This window comes from Lagopus muta, chromosome 4, assembly GCF_023343835.1.
Source record: "Lagopus muta isolate bLagMut1 chromosome 4, bLagMut1 primary, whole genome shotgun sequence".
NCBI classification, from domain to species: Eukaryota; Metazoa; Chordata; class Aves; order Galliformes; family Phasianidae; genus Lagopus; species Lagopus muta.
In genome coordinates, this window is record NC_064436.1 from 30,125,533 (window position 1) to 30,144,382 (window position 18,850).

At 46.2% G+C, this 18,850-nt stretch overlaps 1 protein-coding gene across 2 annotated transcripts in view; it reads right to left on the reverse strand.

The window, feature by feature from the left end:
- Nucleotides 1-55: 55 nt before the first annotated feature.
- The window catches only part of SEPTIN11 (septin 11), a 52,555-nt gene continuing 33,760 nt past the window's right edge, over nt 56-18,850 (reverse strand). The window contains exons 7-10 of one of the 2 annotated variants that reach the window (XM_048941125.1): nt 16,875-17,043; nt 12,384-12,516; nt 11,635-11,822; nt 56-4,159 (exon numbers count right to left, since the gene is read on the reverse strand). In XM_048941125.1, coding sequence (XP_048797082.1) covers nt 4,144-4,159; nt 11,635-11,822; nt 12,384-12,516; nt 16,875-17,043 — 506 coding nt within the window. In that variant the 3' untranslated portion in view covers nt 56-4,143. Of the gene's footprint in view, nt 4,160-6,586; nt 8,223-11,634; nt 11,823-12,383; nt 12,517-16,874; nt 17,044-18,850 lie in introns of those variants that run through there. The other variant, XM_048941124.1, reaches the window with a different exon arrangement.

Consider the following 18,850-nt stretch of genomic DNA (forward strand, 5'->3'; position numbering starts at 1 on the left):
TCACATGGAGGCCGTGAGGAAGCTGCTCTGTGCCACACCTGGGAGGCCAAGAACTGGGCAACCAGGGTGCTGTGGAAGGGTAGCACCCACTGCTGTTACAGCTCATTACTTCAGTCTCACTTCAGTGCACGCATCTTTCTCCCTTAAATTACACAGTGTTACAGCCCAGAACAAAACCAGGGCCAAATTCCAGCAGTAGATTCATCACGAGTGCCAGGTAACCTGCAGGCTGCCCACCAGCAAAGCGCATTGCGTGTCAGCTGAGCGCTCCTGCCCATCCTGACAGAGCCGAGAGCCCTGGCTGTGGCTGTGGCCGCAGCCAGAGGCAAGTGAAGGCTCCTGTGACTCCCAGCTCTGCAGAAACATACATGGTACAAACCTGGAGGGGGTGTTGTAGGACTGCAGCTTATTTTAGTTTGCTTCCAACTGCATCAGGCACATCAAAGGGGAAGAGAAGATGGGGACAAAGGTGTCCTCTAGCAGCAGTAACTCTAAGCCTCAACTTACACTGGCTTCCTCTCTCTTCACATGCTTCTCTCCTTGTGGTTAAAAAAGAAGTCTTCTCCCACCCTATTTGGCAGCAGCAGTAGAATGCTCACAAGGCCTGAACCAATTTGCAGACCCACAGGCAAAGAACGGGTATGGCACAAGGAAAGAAAAGGAAAAGGGAAAAGGAAAGGGAAAGGTGTTGGCTGTGCCAGTTGGCAGGGAATGGGCTGGAACAGAAGGCAGGGAAGCTCAGCATAAGGTAACACTGACTGCTGGAGCAGTTCTTTGCTTCTCCAGCAAGTGCTGTAGCCATGGCTGTGAGCCTCTGCACGGAGGCAGTTTCCATTCTTGGCATCTCTCCTCCTGGAAGGTGAGGGAATGAGAGCAGTGCCTGCCCTGTGTCACAAACAAAGCACTTCCCCAACCCCCAATTGCATTAACATATTTCAGAGGGAGACACCCTGCTCTGCTGGTGCTGAGCACAAAGCCACACCGATTGTCTTTCACTTGGATACAGACAACCACTGATACAGCATGCAGTTAGGACAGATGATACCTGCCCTGGTCTGGCAGACCTACCTATGCAGTCCTGCTGGTGGGCTGGTAGAGCGCTGCCTGGCTGGCCCTGCAGGCCCATGGCACTTCTGAAAATAAAACTCACACTCTGTGATTGCAAATATACCCCTTGAACTTTTTTTTACACCAGAAATATCTTGGTACAGACAGGAGCCTGACCAGCACTGCTAAGGAGAACCAACACAGCTACCAGAAGGATTAACTTTACAAAGCACCCATGACCCAAATGCATGTACCCAGCTCTGAAGGGACATGAGACGTAATTCCCTGATGCTGGTGAGCCCTGCTATGGTTCCCTCACAGTCTTCAGTCCATCACAGTATGTATACTGCCTAGCGTGCTTAGTACAAGGTCTGCCTGCTCCAGCAGGACTCCAGAGCAGCTGAGGCAGAGAATATGGCTCAAGGGAGTAGCCAGCAAGAAGGAAAAACAGTTGCAAACCACAGGCTGCCTGATCTCCCTCAACACCACTGGGATAAAAGCATTGCACTTCCCGGAACACAGAATCATAAAATCATGAAGGCTGGAAAAGACCTTTAAGAACATCCAGCCCATCCTCACCATGCCCACTGGCCACGTCCCTCAGTGACACATCTCTGTGGTTCCTGAACACCCCCTGGGATGGTGACTGCACCACCTCCCTGGGCAGCCCTTACCACTGCATCACCACTCTGAGAAGAAATGTTTCCTAATATCCAACCTAAAACACTCATGTCAGCACCCTAAGTGTACAACCACCACATCCCTGTGTCAGCAGAGCACTGCCAGTTGTTCCAAGCACGATCTGTAGCATGTAAAGGTGAGCTGGCATTATTGCTGTGCAGCCACTACATGCAACACCTCACTCTCCCTTTGTGCCACAAAGTGTCTGCTTGGAAGACCTGAGAATGTCAGGCGCCTGCTGACTTTTGTGGGTGAGGCTGCTTTCCAGCTCCGCTGGGGACATTTGGTGACACCAATCAACAAATGAATGCTGGGCTGTCCAGCAACACATTTCACCCTGCCATCCCCTCCCTGGGCTGACACCTACACCTGTACCTGTAACATCTGGGCGTGAGGGAGGAAGCAAAGCAAAGCCCAAAAGCTCCCAGCTCAGCTCCTGCCCCATGTCCACACACAAGAGACACAAACAGTATCCACTGGGTTAGGGATGGCAGCGGCTTTAATTCGTCCAATCCCTTAAGATTCCTTACAGCTCTGTTCTCTGTTAACACACTGCTTTTTTCAACCTCCTGCTGATACTATCTACATCCTTAAGCCTGGGCAACACCTGGAAGTTCATAGTTGCTCACCAGGAAAATCAGTCACAATGATTAGAGCAGATTTCCTCCTCCTTCCCTGAGCACCCCCCTGCCTCTGGTCCTGTTGATTTGGTTACCAGCAGGTAGGAACTACTACCAGCCCCATTCAGTGGGCTTACACTGTAACTCAAACTCAAAGAAAAATTTAGGCTGGAAGGGACCTCTAGAGGATGTGTGCTGCAACCTCCAGCTCACCACAAAGCCAGTGCTCACTCTCATCTCAGCTTTTCCTTCTCCAAATAGCAGTCTCACAGGGCAGGCTGCCACTCCATCCCATTTAGCACTGCAGTGCCATTTGCTACCTCCACTGTGTCCTTCTGGAGACACGAGGGCCAGAGCTGCATGCAGGACTCAAGGCATCAGCACAGCACAACTCCAGGAACTGCAAAATAAAGGCACAGGTGAGCTGACACATGGCAGGGCTCAGACAGACAACTCTGTGAAGCAGAGGACTGTGCAGAGGACTCTGTGAAGCAACGGACTCTATTTCAAGAGAAGGGCTGCAGCACTGCTCTGGGGTCTCACAGGCCAGACTGCTACCACCGGAGAAACCCTCACCACAAATTTAAAATAAGAGTTTCTACTGCATACACACAAGGCCAATATTTAATAATCTTTCTGATGGTAACTATGAAGTTACTGGGTTGTTTCCAGGATAAACAGTTTGTAGGGTTTTTTAACCACTTGAGAAAAACAGGCACCCGTGTGGAAGGAGCTTCAGCCCCCATCGCTGAGCAGTGCTGGAAAACATTGTGCTTCTGGGAAACAGCCTTCAGCTAACCCCTGGCAGCTCGTGCTCCACACACTGATGGGAAGATGGCAAAACATTCAGCAGTACCCATCCACAGCAGAGTAAAGGGGGTTAATTCTTTGACTGAGGTGTGCAGATGAGAAGAAATCATCAGTATTTAGTTAAAGTGCATGACTCCATACAGGAAACATTGGAAGGGGCTCAGGCTGCCTCCTTCCATCCGCAGCAGAGCAGCTAGAGGTCACTGCACACCAGGCTTAGAGGCTTCTTTCTAACCTATGAACAACTCTTTGGCACTTTTTGAGCCTTTAGCTGAAGTAAACAAGTACCCCATGTTTATGGTTGGAAAAAAATAAATAAATCATTACTAACTAGGCTTCATAAGCACAAAACGAAGCCATTAATCCAAGCACAAGTCAGTGCGGCTCAATCGAGAAGCTCCCTACTTTGCTGGTACAGCCAGAAAATAACAAAGCCTTGAGTGTCCAGAACAGATCCATCAGTGCAGCAGTACGTAACAGCAGCCACCTCTGCTTCTCACAGCTCCATATCAAAACCAAGGAGGCACGTGGGTCTGTGGGCACATTTTCATCACATCAGAGGAGCGTGGGACACACTTGTGATGAGGCTGTGGTGTCCCAGCTCCAGATCCAAAGGCAGCAAGGAGCCCTGTGGCTACACACACGCCACCAGCCAGTCCGCCAGTCTCTTCATTGCCAGCAGCACGGTATGGCAAAAGGGAAAAAAGAGGGGAGAGGGGAAGAGATCGCAGTGCAATATTGCATATCACGGCCAAGCTCTCCCCTCATGTCGTTACCTCTGTCACATTTGGCAGCCTCGGTTGTGCAGACGGCCAGCACAGACACACAGCACCATGCACCCTCAAGATGCACAGGAGGGAAACAAAAGGGAGGAGAGGAGGGTGGACGAGATGGAGGAATGAGATGGTTTCTCCCGGCGGGGGCCCACGGGCTCCTCCGGTGCCCGCTGTCTGCTGGGAGAGCACGGGGCTGTGGCAAATGGCGTTTACAGAAAGAAGAAGCTACAGAGAGAAAGAGAGAAAGAAACAGAAGTTCAGAATCGAAATGGAACACAAAAGGTGAGAGACAAAAGAAACGGAGGGACAGCATTTTAAAGTGTGAAGGAAGGGAGCATGCCGGGGAGCTGTCATCCAAACCAACGGCACCGCAGCGGCAGCAGAGGCCTGAGCACACACAGCGCTCAGGACGGCCACAGGCAGAGACTGACCGACACCAACACAAGTGTATGGAGACAGTGTGACAGCACGGCGCAGCCCGCCGGGCACCTGCACTGCCTCAGCCCCGGCACACCGCCACGACAGCGGCAAAGCCAGCTCACAAAGGCAACTCCAAGACCAAAGCGTTTGGGTAAAAATATATTTCCTCTCCCCACTTCGAGTGCCGGCACTGCTTGTGCGCGCAGCCTAAAGCACATACAGGAAAGAACTGAGCTTATGCTACCAGGTTATTATTCAATTTGTAATTAAAAAAAAATACTTTAACATCAAATAAAGTGACAATATCTAACAGATGCGTACATATACTTTGCATTAACACTGTATGTAGGTTACACAATTATTTAGTAACAAACATGGGTTATTTTCAAATAGCAAGGTAATAAAGTTCTACATCTATAGTTTAAGGCAATCAGAATATTAAAAATGTATACAAATACAATATTTCTACCGCTGTTCACAGCTTTATTTTCCGTTAATTAAAAAACCCTTCATATCTGTATTGTCCCATGCTAACAAGAGTGACGTGGATCTGGCATGCAGCAAATGCAGCCAGGGCCCTTGCAGAGAGACAAGTGTGCATTGCTGACATCTCAGAGGGCGAGTGGTAGCTGGCTTCAGATGGACACACCTGGTATGGCACGCACAAAAAGACATTTCCATCCACACTCGGATGCCTTAAGAGAAGCAGGATAAGAACCACCCACAGAAACACTGCTCACGTTAGGTAAGGGCATGCTTAGAGACAGACACCGAGATACAAATCTCCTTGATGGGATTTCAAGCTGTCAAAAGCACACACACACAGTGTACAGCAATGTGTACTGTGGTTTTTGGGCCACAGAGAAGTGTGGGGTGTGTTCCCCAGAAGGTGACCCCTGCCCTGCCAGGCACACGCATGCCCACCTCTGCAGAGCCATCACAAGCCTCTTGGTGGCCTGCCTTGTGTTCCCTTCTCACCTCTGGGGTTCATTCCCTGCACAGGGAACACCACCATCCCAGAAATATACATGCCCCTACGCTTTCCTGCTCATCCATACTATTCCTGTGTTTATATCAGTGTCAGGGACGTGCAGCGTTAGCAGCTACTGATCATCATTGCTTCACCACACTGACATTCACAATGCCTCATGAGCAACACAACCATGCTGCTGTCCCCACTGTCACCAGCAGACCCACAGAGCCATGCAGGGTAACTTCAGACATTCAACAGCAGCTGGATGTTATGTTCCCTATGGCTTTTTTTTTTTCCTTCAAAATCTTAGCAAAAGCAAATTATTACAGAAAGTTTTTAATGGTTTTCAACAACGCCACTTGTAAGTAAGTGGACTTAAAGAAGCCCCCAGAAAAACACAACAGGTTTGCCCATATCAGCGGTGAACGGAAAGGTGAATCTCTTACTACCGTACTTACATGCAAGGTGAAAGCATATCCAGCTAGACTGAAAGCATCCCTTACTCCATGCAGAACCAGGGACTACTGTGAAAAAAGGCGTAAGTAAAGAAAAGAAAGAAGGGCAGCAATAACCAGCTAAACATGTCCTGGGGGACTGAGGAGAAAAAGATTTTAACATCTTTGGCAGAGAAAACAAAACAATACCTTTCACTTTAGCAAGTTTATGGTTTAAGCCCAGTTTCCCCAGAACAGCCTGCTTCTCACTGGAGGAAGAAACCCAATCAAAAAGACATTAATGCATTTGGCCACAGCTTTCTATTAAAAAAAAACAACAAAAACCGCTAGGCTCGGCTGACTTCTCCTGCCAACATCCCTTGGAAAGGCTGTCAAATGAAGCAGGACAAATAAATGGTAAAATTAAGTTTTCAACTTGGCACAAAGCGCTGGTAATTAAAGAGAGGGCATGCACAGAGACAGCTGAAGCAAAGCACACTGCCACAAGCATTCAGGCTTGAGACAAGAGCATGTGATGTGACTAAATAGCTCGTGCCAGCAAACAGATTTCCCCCTTGATAACTCAAGATCTTAAACTTGAGTTTGCCAGAAGCCAGAAAAATCATAGTTTTGCTTTTCAAAATAGCTCCCTAGGAATCGTATTTAACCTGATGGAAGCACATCATGGTTGATAAGACCAGGAGGTGTGATCAAAAGAAAAGACGATGCCTTTTATTGCAGCTTACTCATCTACAACTTTTGCTGCATGTTCACAAGGCTGCATTTGTATTTCCTCTTCCCAAAGCCATGTTTAAGTGGTAAGGGTTAAAAAAAATAGATTAAAAAACAAACAAACAAATAAATAAAGTCAACTCCCAAACACATTTTGTCAGCCAACTCTCCAAAAAGTGTGATTCTGTCTTGTTTCAGAAAAAGGTGACAATTCTGACTTTTTTTGAACATTTAGAGAGGCAAGAAATACCATCCCAGAAGCAAGCAATGAACTGCAGTGTGAGAGACTCAGGTGGAGGGAATTACTTTAGGAGTGCTTTAAAGAAAGAAAGAGGAGACTACCTAGCTAGGAGCAAAGGAAATGTTGGCAGTACATCAGCAGAAGAGAAAGAAATCCAGCAGTCAAAGTGTAAGCATGGCTCGCCACTTCTTGGGTAGGAAGGGAAAGATTCTGTCCAAAAAGCAATGGCATAGAAAATAGACATTAAGCAGACTGATTTCACACCATGATGGCCACAGAGTGAGGCCTGGTTATGCTAGAGGTGTCTTGTTTGTATGTCACATCTCCCTGCTCGGCCGCTCTCCATCCCTGCAAGGATCTCGAGTCACTTGCAGGTAGTGACAAACCTCTGGCCCCTCCTCAACATGAATCTGTCTGGAGAAAGCCCTTCTCTCAGGCTGTCAGCTGTTGTGCAAAGCTCCCCGGGCTTGGAGGCATTAACTTTCTGATGTTTTTCAGGCAATGGGGCAGTCATCCATCAACGTTCAGGAATTGGCACGTTTTCTGCTCTGGAGCATGCAGCTCCAGAGATGGGGACCCTAATTCCCACCTTTCACATTAACCACCGTTTGGTTGGCAGAACAGCATTCTCTCAGCATGGAAACCTGGATCCTGCAACTACGGGGTCTGCATTTATATGTACACAGGAACACCCCCAAAGGCAGCAGGGGGATGTCAAAGGTACCCTCTTTTTTAGGCCTTCTGCCTGGGCATTTGATTCCTTAGGGGCTGCTACGTCTTGCTAATAGTTTAAGAACCCAGCGCTCTTTGAAGTTGGGTTTCAATGGCAAGCAATGCATGGAAAGCATGAAAAGAGGTCCCTTTTCCAGGTACCTGCAGCACCACTCAGCTCCCACCACTACATTCAGCAAGGAGCTGCTGCGCTGACCTGAAAGGGTGGCTGTAAAAATAAGCCAGCACATGACACCAAACCCAGCCCAACTAATATTATCCAGTCAGACAACAGAAACAGCAGCTAATTAAAACAAACAAACAAAAAAAATCATGCAAATGTAATAGCATGCAAGGTCAGTTAAACTTTTGTTATCTACACACAGATACCCCCCTCCCCTTATCCCACCCCAACAGCAGGGCTCATTTTGCTCTAACACATTAGCTACTGAAGGGATACAGGTAGAATTAAACTCCAGCCCTGACTCAGTTCAGACCTGAGCCAAGAGTGATTTACCATTGCTGGTATGGACCAGAAAAACACGTGGTATCATTTGCTTCCCTCCCTTCCTCCCCCCTCAGTTTCCTGCTGCACAAAGTCCTGCACGCAACCCTTCTTCCTTCTTGTTCCCACTACGTTATTAGATGAGTTAATAGTTATTCAGGTTAAAAATGAGAAAGAAAAAAAAAAGAAAAAACAGATGGCAGAAACATTACTGCAAAAGCAGATGAATGCAGGAACATCCTTGGCTTGACAGGCTTTATGTGAAGCTTGCACTGCAAGTTAAAAAAAAACAAAAACAAAAACAAAAACACAAAAACAAAAACAAAAAGTTAGCAATAACAGAATCCAAAATGAAAAAAAAAATAAAAAAAATCAAAACCACCAAAATCAAGAAAAGCTGGGAGAGCTGACACTGGGACACCAGCAACCCACTGTGGTGGGTGGGCATGCAGATGGAGTATGGAATTAAAAAGAAATTAAATCTCAAGACTGAGCTCTACTCTAGCCTACATGACAAGCACGAGTGAAAAATAAATCCAACAGGGAAGAACTACTGAACATTCAACCACCAAAGTTATCCAGGGTTACAGGTGTATGTATGCTAGTGCCTTTAAACTATGCATTTTCAGGAGATGTGTGGTGGCAGGACATGACTGGAGATGTTCAGTTTGGGTTACTTGAACATGGGCACTCTTGTAGAAAGCTGTGCCAGCCTTTTCTGAAATGCAGATGTCTCAGAGCTGAGCACCCCGAGGTCCCCCAGAATTGGTTTTCAAGCCCAATTCAGATCCTTTAGACATCATTAAATCCTTTTAACAGAGTGCTGGGCCAGGCCATGACGTGTACACTATACTTAAGGGATTGCTCTGGGAATAAGCATGGGCCATAACACCTAGAGAGTCAACACTGGACTGGAAATTATTATATTGAAATGAAGCTGGAACTTAAGTTTTCCATCTGGATTTCAGAAGTATCTTGGCACAAACAGAGCCCAAACAGATGGTCCTGGCTCCTAGGCAAGTTAAGGACGAGCAAGTAACCCAACGACACTGAGGCCTGCACATGGTGATCTACCAAACAGGAAGAACCAAAAGTCCATTTGCTGCTCTTGTTTTCAAAAGGTTTTGCCAAACCCATTGGCAGGAACCAGCTCCAGATTGTGTGGGTTTGAAGCACAATCCCATCCCAAAATTATGGCAGCATGCTCAATCTCAGACTTAAGAAAGTCTTGGAGTGTGCTACACTGCCTCAAGGGGTTGAGGCACATAGATGTGCTGTCCAGTGCAGCTGTGTCATCAGGACAGAACTGCAATAATTTAAGATGAAAAAACCATAAATCTACAGGATTCTAAGAAGTGGAGTAGAAAAAAATCAGGTAGAAGACAGCTTGTTCCTGCAGAGATAGCCAAGGGGGCCAAGATGTCTACCTCACAGACTTGTGCCAGCAGCAGCCTTGGTGCTGAGCCTTCCCTTCAGCTTGTACAGCACAGTGGAAAGTCTCTGCTGTCCAAGCTGAAGAAAACAGACCCCACCTTGGGAAAGAAGTATTCCTGTGAATTCCTGGCTGGGAGGCTACAGGTATTGTGCATGGCACAGGTTTCCTCTGGCAGCCACACAAGCACCACCACAGCCCATGCCAGCACAGAAGGTTGAGAGCCTTACCTATACAACCCATGGCTTTTCATTAGAGTGCCAAGAGAAATTTAAAGCCTTTAGAAAAACCAGGATGCGCTACAAGGAAACGCATCAGCATTTCCCTTTGGAGCCTACGTTAGTAATTCAGACATACAGAACCGCCGAAGCAGCTACTGCACCTTGTGTTTCAGCCTGCCCTGTTTCAGCCTGCATTCTCACGGAGTGGGATGTCAGCTGCCAGACATTTCTCGCTTCTACACTTCGGCATAGCACCAATCAGTCTGCAATGATTCCTTTAGCCAAGCAGAGCATGCAGCACACAGTTGCCCTCTGTATGTCAGTGGGTGCCAAAGGCCAAGTTCTCAGTTTGCGTAAAGCAGCACAGCTCCATAGGAGCTACAGCAATTTATATCAGAAGAGGAACTAGCCCCAGATCCTCCCCACTTTCCTGTGGAAAGCCAGGGGCAGGAGTGATGGATGACAGCCACTGACCCAGCTGTAGAGATGGGATGTACAGTAAGCATCTGCATGATTTCCCAAAATATAAAAATATACCAGTATATATGCAATACCACAGACCCTCACAGCCCACGCTATAAGGCAGCTCAGAGCTGGCTGAAGTTAGCAAAGGAGACAGAAGAGTCTGTACCACATTCCTATAAGCATTTCAGTTCTTTTAACAGTGACAACTTAGTGTTAATAGAGTAGCTTACTCTGCCAGAGTCAACTTAAGAAATGCACTGCGTTGCATGGAACTGTCATTTTTGTGTGTGGATTGAAAGAAGCATTTCCCAGACAGACTGGCTATTTTACCACCTTTGCAGCTTTCCTGATTGCCGTTATCAACTAGTGTCATTATTGCAGATGACCCAGAAAGGACTCACATGAGCATCTTCTTACTGGGTACTGGAAAAAATGGATGGAAGTAACAACAGGAGGCTTCAATGTAGCCATTGTTACAGTAATCTGTTTCACTACACTACACAAATAAGCTGTGCACAGTCAGCTTCACCTCTGCAATGTCTGCCTGGCTTCACCCTACACACAATATCTAAGTGGACCTTCTGTTCTTGAAAGGATGGTGAAGTAGCCAGTAGCAAGTCATAACTACGAGTTTCTTGCACTACCAGCAAGCTAAACATAGCCAGCTCCAAGTGCAGGCTGCAAGAAGGAGATTAAACCTATTTGGATCAAACAAGAGGTTTTCAGAAGAGCTCTGCAAAGACTTAACCCTGAGCCCAGATCAATGGCAATGTTCTTCCAGTTTCAGTGGAAGCAGAGTTAGGTTCAAACTGAACACATCTTAAAAAACTGCTTCCCAAGTGACTGTCCACAGATATACTTGGTTACTACTGAAGTAGCAGAAATCTCAGAGCACTGGAGGGTAGAGAATCATATTCCTAGCATACAAATATAAAATAGTAGAAAACAGTGCTATTGTGTTTATTAAAACGTACGAGCGTTTTGCAGCTTATTATGTCAACTCAATACAAGTACAAATGCCATTTACCTGCAGTTATGGTACCATAGCAATTGCTAAGAAAAACTTGACTCTAAAGCAAGCTTCCAAATATTCGCTTTTGGCACTAAGATTTCCACATAAAAATAACATGGTGGTTTTGGTTTCTGATCTTACTTCTACTTACAACTATAACCTTAAAGAATGGGAACTGGGGACTACTGCTGGGTGAGAGGAAGAATGGGTAGAGACCCCTTTTTAATTTTGGCTCAGACAGATGAATCTGCACCCAGAACATCCCAGAGCTGTTCCAGCAGATGCTGGGCAGATCACAGGTCTCCACCATTTGATTGCTCTCCCATTCTGGTCAGATTCTGGCAAGATTTGAAGATATTCCTCCAGAGAAAAATTAAGATCGTATCCCTGGCCCACCCTTTAGAAAAAATATTTTATTTGACCACTCTGATAAAAGCCCAGTTTCCAGTCTGGTAGTGGGAAAAAGCAAATACAGACATGCAGCAAGAAATTAAAAAAACAACCCCCCCAAATTGTAATAAGCCCTACAAAGGATGTGGATCACATCCGCTTACTTTTTCTTGTCCTTGTCTTTCTTGGTTTGTTGAGAACCTGCCTGCTGAGCCTGTGACTGTAATAGCTGAGCTGCCGCCTTCTTCTTTTGAAAGTTGTTCAGCTCTTCCTCAAGCTCCTTCTTTTTATCTTCTACTTTTTTCTTCTCCTCTTGGTGAGTCCTCTTTAGATGATCAAACTTTTCATGAAGCTGCCAGGACAGAAACAATAAATTGGAAGAGAAAAGGAGAATGTTTAACTCAAGTTACAGGAAATGATGCCTAAAGTGGTTCCATCAGCACTGGGGATCTCCCTGCGCTGATAACAAGTCACTGATCTGTCCTCCAAGCACATCAGCCCTTGTGAGAAAAGCTTTGCAATTAACACAAGCACAGACAGCGAGACTTAAGTTTTTGCAGGAACTCAACAAGTACATTTCCAAACCTCATGTTGTGCTCCTCGCCGTTTTGTACCTACCAGACTCTCTCTTTGCTTGTGCAAAGCAAGAAAACACAGCCAGTCAAGGTGATAACCTTTTCTGGGGCTTTCTCTGCTCCTCCCTGAGGCAGATGTGTGATCGATGATGTGATGGGGTCACACCACAAGCCCGTGGCAGGGCTGAGTCCGCATCTGTTCCCTGAAACTCTTTATGACGGGCAAGGTGCTTTTCAGGCTTGATGTTAGAATCAAGGTGCCTGAGTTCTTAGGACTCTCTTGGAAAAAGCCCAGCTCAAACCCTCACACAACATCCTTTGAGTTACAATATACTCACATCTTTCTCAGCTTCTTTCAATTCTGCTTCCTTTTCCTTCACTCTCATGACGAACATCTGCCTCATTTCATCCTCCTTCTTCTGGAGTTCACCCAGGAATTCATTCCTCTTTGCTTCATAAGTCTCTTGGAGACTGCAAAAACACAGGAAAAAAAAAACCCAAAAAACACAACAACAACCCAGTCAGAACTGCATTTCATGCAGAGTCATGAGTTTCATCATACTTTCACAAAACGTCACCAGAGGTCTCTGACTCGCAAGAACGAGTGAATGCCTCCACCAAAACTAGTCCTCGCTTCCTAGATGGCAGCATTGGTCAGGGGGTCAAACTAGCAAGCAAAAATGAGCACACTTCAGGATCCTGTAAGTCGCTTAACAGTCAGGATGTCCTTCAAAATAAGCAGTCACTGTGGAATCACCTACAGAATTCCCTGATGCTCACACATCTTGATACATGCTTGATTCACGTGTCCTCACTTCTCACACTCTTTGTCCTGAATCTCATTGGAAGCGTAAGGTTTGTGGAGCAGAGGCAGGCCTACCACAGAGCAAAACCTGGCTTTATGTAGCTCATTAAGCAGGACACTGACACAAAGCAAAATTAATTTTCACTACTTTTTACTAATGGATTCAGACCAGGAGCTTTATTTAGATAAAGCCACATTGAGGGACCTCTCTATCTCCTCTAACTGTAAAGGAAGAACAAAGCTTTTGCAAATGAGAGGCATCGTTCCTACACTGAATTACCACACCACTGGATTCTTTCATACCTTTATTCCTCCTCCACTTCCTTGTATTTCTTTATTTGCCCAGCACTGAGGTACCACAGCAAGTACTGGGACACCAAATATATTGTCCATGCACCTCTGCGATTTTCAGAGCCTTGAAGGAGCTCTAGATGCCAAATTCCTTTTCATTTTATTCCTTAAATGGGTTTGGATATTTCTGCCACCACTACAGTGTGGGAATGATAACTATTTCCCCAAGAAGCTTTTCTGAAATTCTCTTTTTTAAGTGAAAACTCCATTGCAATCAGAGACATTCGTTGCATGCATGAACCTAAAGAACACACTAACCACTGGGCCAGTGGGATGTCTTCATCCCATTAATGCCTAGGTTTTGTCTTTCCTAGCTTATGGCTGTAATTTTGTTATTTTTTTCTATGAATTGGGGAACAAAACTAGACACAAAGACAGAAGCCTTGGGCTTAGCACTGTTAACCAATGGGTGCTTTGATTCGGTCCTAAAAAAAAACAAACCTAGGAGAGACTGCCCAGAGCTTTCTTGCACAGCACTAGCCACCCTGGAGCGATCGCTCAATCCCAGCTGACCACAGCAGCTTCTCACATCTTGAATGAAAACCACTTACTGTAATACCACAAAAATCTTCTCATGTGAGAGCAGCGCAGGAGGCACCTTTGGATTCTTGGCTGAATTAAGAGTCACTCCATCTGCAGCAGATAGAGATCTGGACATCTGAATTGAAGCCTCCCTGAAATTCATTCTTGGACTTAACCCTCTGACTGTCAACAATAAAACTTCAATTCATAAACCCTTCTGAAGGATCTAGCACAGAAAAACAGTAAAGATTGGTCTTTACTGTTCAGTGTGCAAAAATGGGATCAGCAATTAGTGACACGCTATCCCAGGGAGCAGCAGAGCCTTATGGACTGAACTGGAAAGCTCTCCACACTACTAATTGTATCCTGTGCTGCCAACAACTTTTTGCAAAGCTCATTTCCAAAAATGCAATGCCAGGTGATGTGCAAGCAGGGAAAAGCTTGCAAGGAGCCCAGGCTCAGTGCTCATCCCAGCTTTCTTCTTAAATACTTGCCATTAATCTCAGGCTAGAAAACCGAAATCCACATTGAAGCTACTTTGACTTCCAGAGAAGTCAAGTTCACAGGGAAACTGGCCCAACAACTCCAGGCTGCATTTGAGAAAACTCTCATAGTCCCAAGAGAATAACAGTTCGAATCAACTGGGAATCCTACAGCTTCTCACAGACAAAGATGACAAGGGAATTTGCTTTTTAAGTGCACAAACACATGTTCCAAGAGTATCTGGATTTCCCAACAAACACACCCCACTCTAAAGGATGACCTTGTAAATGCTTTGCCAGCTTCCTTTTTGCAACCACTCACTCATTGCCATCAGTTGGCTGGGTAACTGCCCAGATCCCCCTGAGGCTTATGAGGGGCTCTCCAGTGCAAACTGGCTGAAGAGCTGTTGTTCCCGCAGCTCCCAGCACCCAGGCACAGGGCAAAGGCATGCTTTTGATCACCAGTCTCAAGAGGAACAGAGAGAACCAAAGATGCTGTTTTCTTCATTTCAAATATACACTGGCCTCAGTCAAACAGCTTGAGTTCACGAGTTTTGTTTGTTTATTGGAGAGGGGGAGGAAGCCGCCAGAGTGAACTGCTCTGAACCAGCACGTACCAGATGGAGAAATTCTGTACATTTTCATTTCCTTGCTACTTATAGCTTGGTCAAAAGAGGCCTCATGTACAGGAAGTAATGGAAATTCCTTAGATTCCTGGAAGAGACGGACTGAGCCCATTTTAAGCTATTACTCTCCAGAAAGGAAATCCAATAAAGCTTCACACTTGGGCTTCGTAACAGAACTGGGCTTGACTGATCTCAGCACAATTTCTCCACGACAGAGGAAACTCAGCTGCATAATCTCAGCAAGCCACAAATCAAACCCCTAACCAAAGCAAACTCAGTGCTGTGGCACTGAGTCACACTCTGCCACTTTCCAGCAAAAGCATGGACCCAGCTTTTCCCCAGTGAACATCAGAGACAAATCACGTTTGTCTGTGGTGATCTGCATGGCTACCATCTCAGATACTGGCATGTCACCTCCTGATATGCATGTGCATTACAGAGACAAACTGATATCAATGCAAAGATGCATGTGTAATCCCAACTGCTCTCCCTTGGGGCAGAGGAGCGTGGGATGCTGCTAAGGCAGCGGGTGCAATTATTGGGAAAAAGGTGGGGAGGCACAGGAAACAGAGGAAGAAAATAAACATTTGCTCCCAAATTCCCACACAGCTGTCATCCCTGGATAATGACTGGGGTTTCCAACCAACAAAGCTGTCAGTGATGGTATAAACTGTATCTAGCAATAAAATAAACCTAAGGCATCAGACCGTGGTACTGTCTTCACACAGCACCTTGGACTAGCTCCAGAGGGTCAACAAGAACATTTACCCCAGGATCTCCCCTTCAGTAATCAGTTCATATCTCAATGCACGAATCACATTCATCTCAGAAAGGATATAGCCAAAACGCAGCTACTGTACCTGGCCCTGACTCTTGGCCGAGTGAGCTGGCAGCTGGAAAGTTGTGTCTGCATTAGAGGAGGAAAGGGGCCATTAAAGTATCACCTGACCATCTCAAAACTTGCCCTTCTCCCAGGGAAAAAAGCATCAGGAGGAAATTTCCAAGCAACTAACAAGTGTTCGGTTCAACAGACTCACCCAGATCTCTGGGAAGCTGGAAGGATGCTGCCAGCAGGAAGATGAACGTAAGCATTATTGAAGACTGGACAGTACACAGGGTTTTAGGAAAGCAACAGCAAAACTGAGAAAGATCAGTTTTGCAATCTCCAAAAGAGCTTTTTCTAGCTTGAAAATGACAACTCACAAAGAATGTTAACTGATGTTAACTGTTCCTAGCCAGGCGTGCCTACAAGCCCTGATTGCTGACCACCTCCAACTCTCTTACTGTGTCTTACAAAAACATGCCCACTTCCACATTGCTGAGAACACAATGAAATCAGGAAACAGAAACAATCCCCTTGGCAGGCTTTGCATCACAGCAGCCTCTCTGCCCTGCAGAGCAGCAGACAGTTTCAAACATCAGCTTATGAAGATCAGTGAGAAACTGATTCCCACTTCTAAGAGGAGTGTTTAGAAATCATTTTTTTTCTAAACTTCTCAATACTGGCTGACCAACAGCAGGTAGGAGATAGACTGAAAGGTCTTGCAAGTGATAGCCAGCAGCTTACATTTGATGCAGCTAAGCAAAGGGAGCTCAAAGAATGCAAAGAAAGCCGGTACAACTTAAGCAACAGTGCAGATAGATCTGTAGGCATATACTCCTTCCTCTTAAATTCCTAGGATGCAACTTGATCTGAAATGAGTCATATCCTACTCTCAAAAGGCATTGCCTTCAAGCATCCTGGTGACATCTTGTAGGCTCTAGAAGGCACGTATAGCCCTCCTATGTGGTTGCAGACATTTTCAAAATATTAAGGCAAGAACTGGCTTTGTCAACCATCCAACCTTTTCCTATGTTTCTCCAGCACAAATCCTAGGCCATGAGAGCAGTACTGCACTGTGCGAAGTTCTACTCCCCAGTCGCACTTCAGATCTCAGCTGCTCCCACTGACCATGGCTACTCCTCCCTGGTCAATGCAAACACTTGGAACCCCAAGACCTCCCAGCTCTCTGGCTGTACAAGACCCGATTTACACCTGCCTACCTGAAAGGTTTGCTGTCTGGATCTGTGTCCTTGAATCCCATTTCTTCTAGCTTGCAGCGCCTGTACAGCTCGTAGTGTCGGGTGTGTGTCTGCTCCCTCAAGTCCTCCATGTTCACTCGGATCAGCATCTCCCGCAGCTTCACAAAGTCACAGTGATTTTCATTTTCAACTGCAAAGACAGGCCATCCACAGGGAGAACATTAAATCCAGCAGCCAGGTTTCCTTGGAATCATAGAATTATTAAGGTTGGAAGAGACCTCTAAAATCATCTCATCCAACTGTTGAACATCCCCACCATGACGACTGAATCATGGCCCTCAGTACCACATCTCCGCATCTCTTCAGTACCTCCAGGGACAGTGCCTCCTCCCAGGGCAACCTGTACCAATGCATTACCCTCCTTCTGAGAAGAAATCCTTCCTAATATTCAACCCAAACATCCCCTGGTGCAACTTATAGCCACTACCTTTCATCTTTGTCCCTTCTTTGGTTCCACATGCATTTCTTCACTAGCAAGGTGGTGATATGATCCCTTTGCACATGGGATTGTGCTTCCCACTCAAGCCCACTCTAACTGCAAGTCACCAACAGGGTCATGGCAGGCAGCCAGAAATTCTCAACTTGTGGCTTTGGGAAAAGCAAGAATATGAGAATATCCCTCCAGAGATGCTTTTTCCGTGGCAGCTGACCTTACAGAGGAGACCTACACCTATGGTTTTGGGGTTGAGAGCGTGGCAGCTCACAAGTACAGTAGAATGTGTGCTCTCATTACCATTTCTATGCTCAACAGGGTCTGGCATGCCCCACTCAGCTCCTGGCAAAGCAAGCAGCTCAGCCTCCAATGGAACTGCGACCAGAGAACTGCATGCTTCAGAGCAGAAAATAGTTTGAGTATTCTGAAAAACAAGGGATGGAAGTTCTCTTTTTAGGATCCAACAGCAAACAGCAAGCAGTTCTGCTGCTAGCTCTGCAGCATGCCCTTGGGGACCCAGCAGAGAACTCCAGCTGTTCCCCTTCAGAGATCAGAGCAGCTGTCTCACTGGAAAGGGGCAATTTAGGGCCAGATCTTCAAAGTCCCTCTGGTACCCAGATAAATCTCTTAGATTATCTGCTCTTAGCTCCTGGGAACAGCAAAAACCCAGCAGGATACATGTCTAGTAGAAGACTTACCAAACAGAGCTTCTTTCCTAACTGTCAGCTATTCCCAGAATTACCCTCTGGCGCACACAGCCATAGACAATAAATCCAAGGCTGCCTCAGCTTGTGTTACTGAAGAAAAAACGGGATGAGTTTTGCAGAATTGTTCTGTGGATGCTCCCCTGCAGCTCACTGGGCCGTTCTCCAGTTGGATATGCAGCTAAAACCACCAACAGACCAGCATGGTCTCAAGCCTCTAATTCCCAGCACCAGTTGGGAAAGCGAGGGCCAGCTCTATCTTAGGGAGCTTTGGGACAGTCTGGGCTTCAAACATCCTGAGCCAAACTCTGCTCTCAGTTGACTTTATGAGGGATTTCAGACTTAAGCTGCGCATCCATGTGTTAGAACACCAGGGCGAGACACACCAAGCAGTCAGTATTGGATTGGTTCTGCTCCTGCTTGAAGGAAGCTGGTAGGGCACAGCACCTGCTCCCCTCCCTGGAACCCCTCCTCTCCCCTGCTATATGTATTTATTCTGACTTGTGTACAAAGTCCTAACCATTCAATTGCTCAGATCTTCCCCATCGCTCATGCTTCATTACTGGCAGAAAAGCACACAGAAGAGAGGACAATTTATGTCTTAATTTCAGAAGTCAGTTATTTAACATTTCCTAGTAGGGTTACCCTGTTCTTCCCTAAAGCAAGAGGCCAGGCTGAATCCCATCTATCTCCAGGTCACAAAGCCCTGTTTTTAAGGAGAAGCCTTAGAGTGGCAATCTCACTTTTCCCAAGACAGATTTTGATTAGGGGCACTTAGAGATCAATGCACCTTTCCTTAG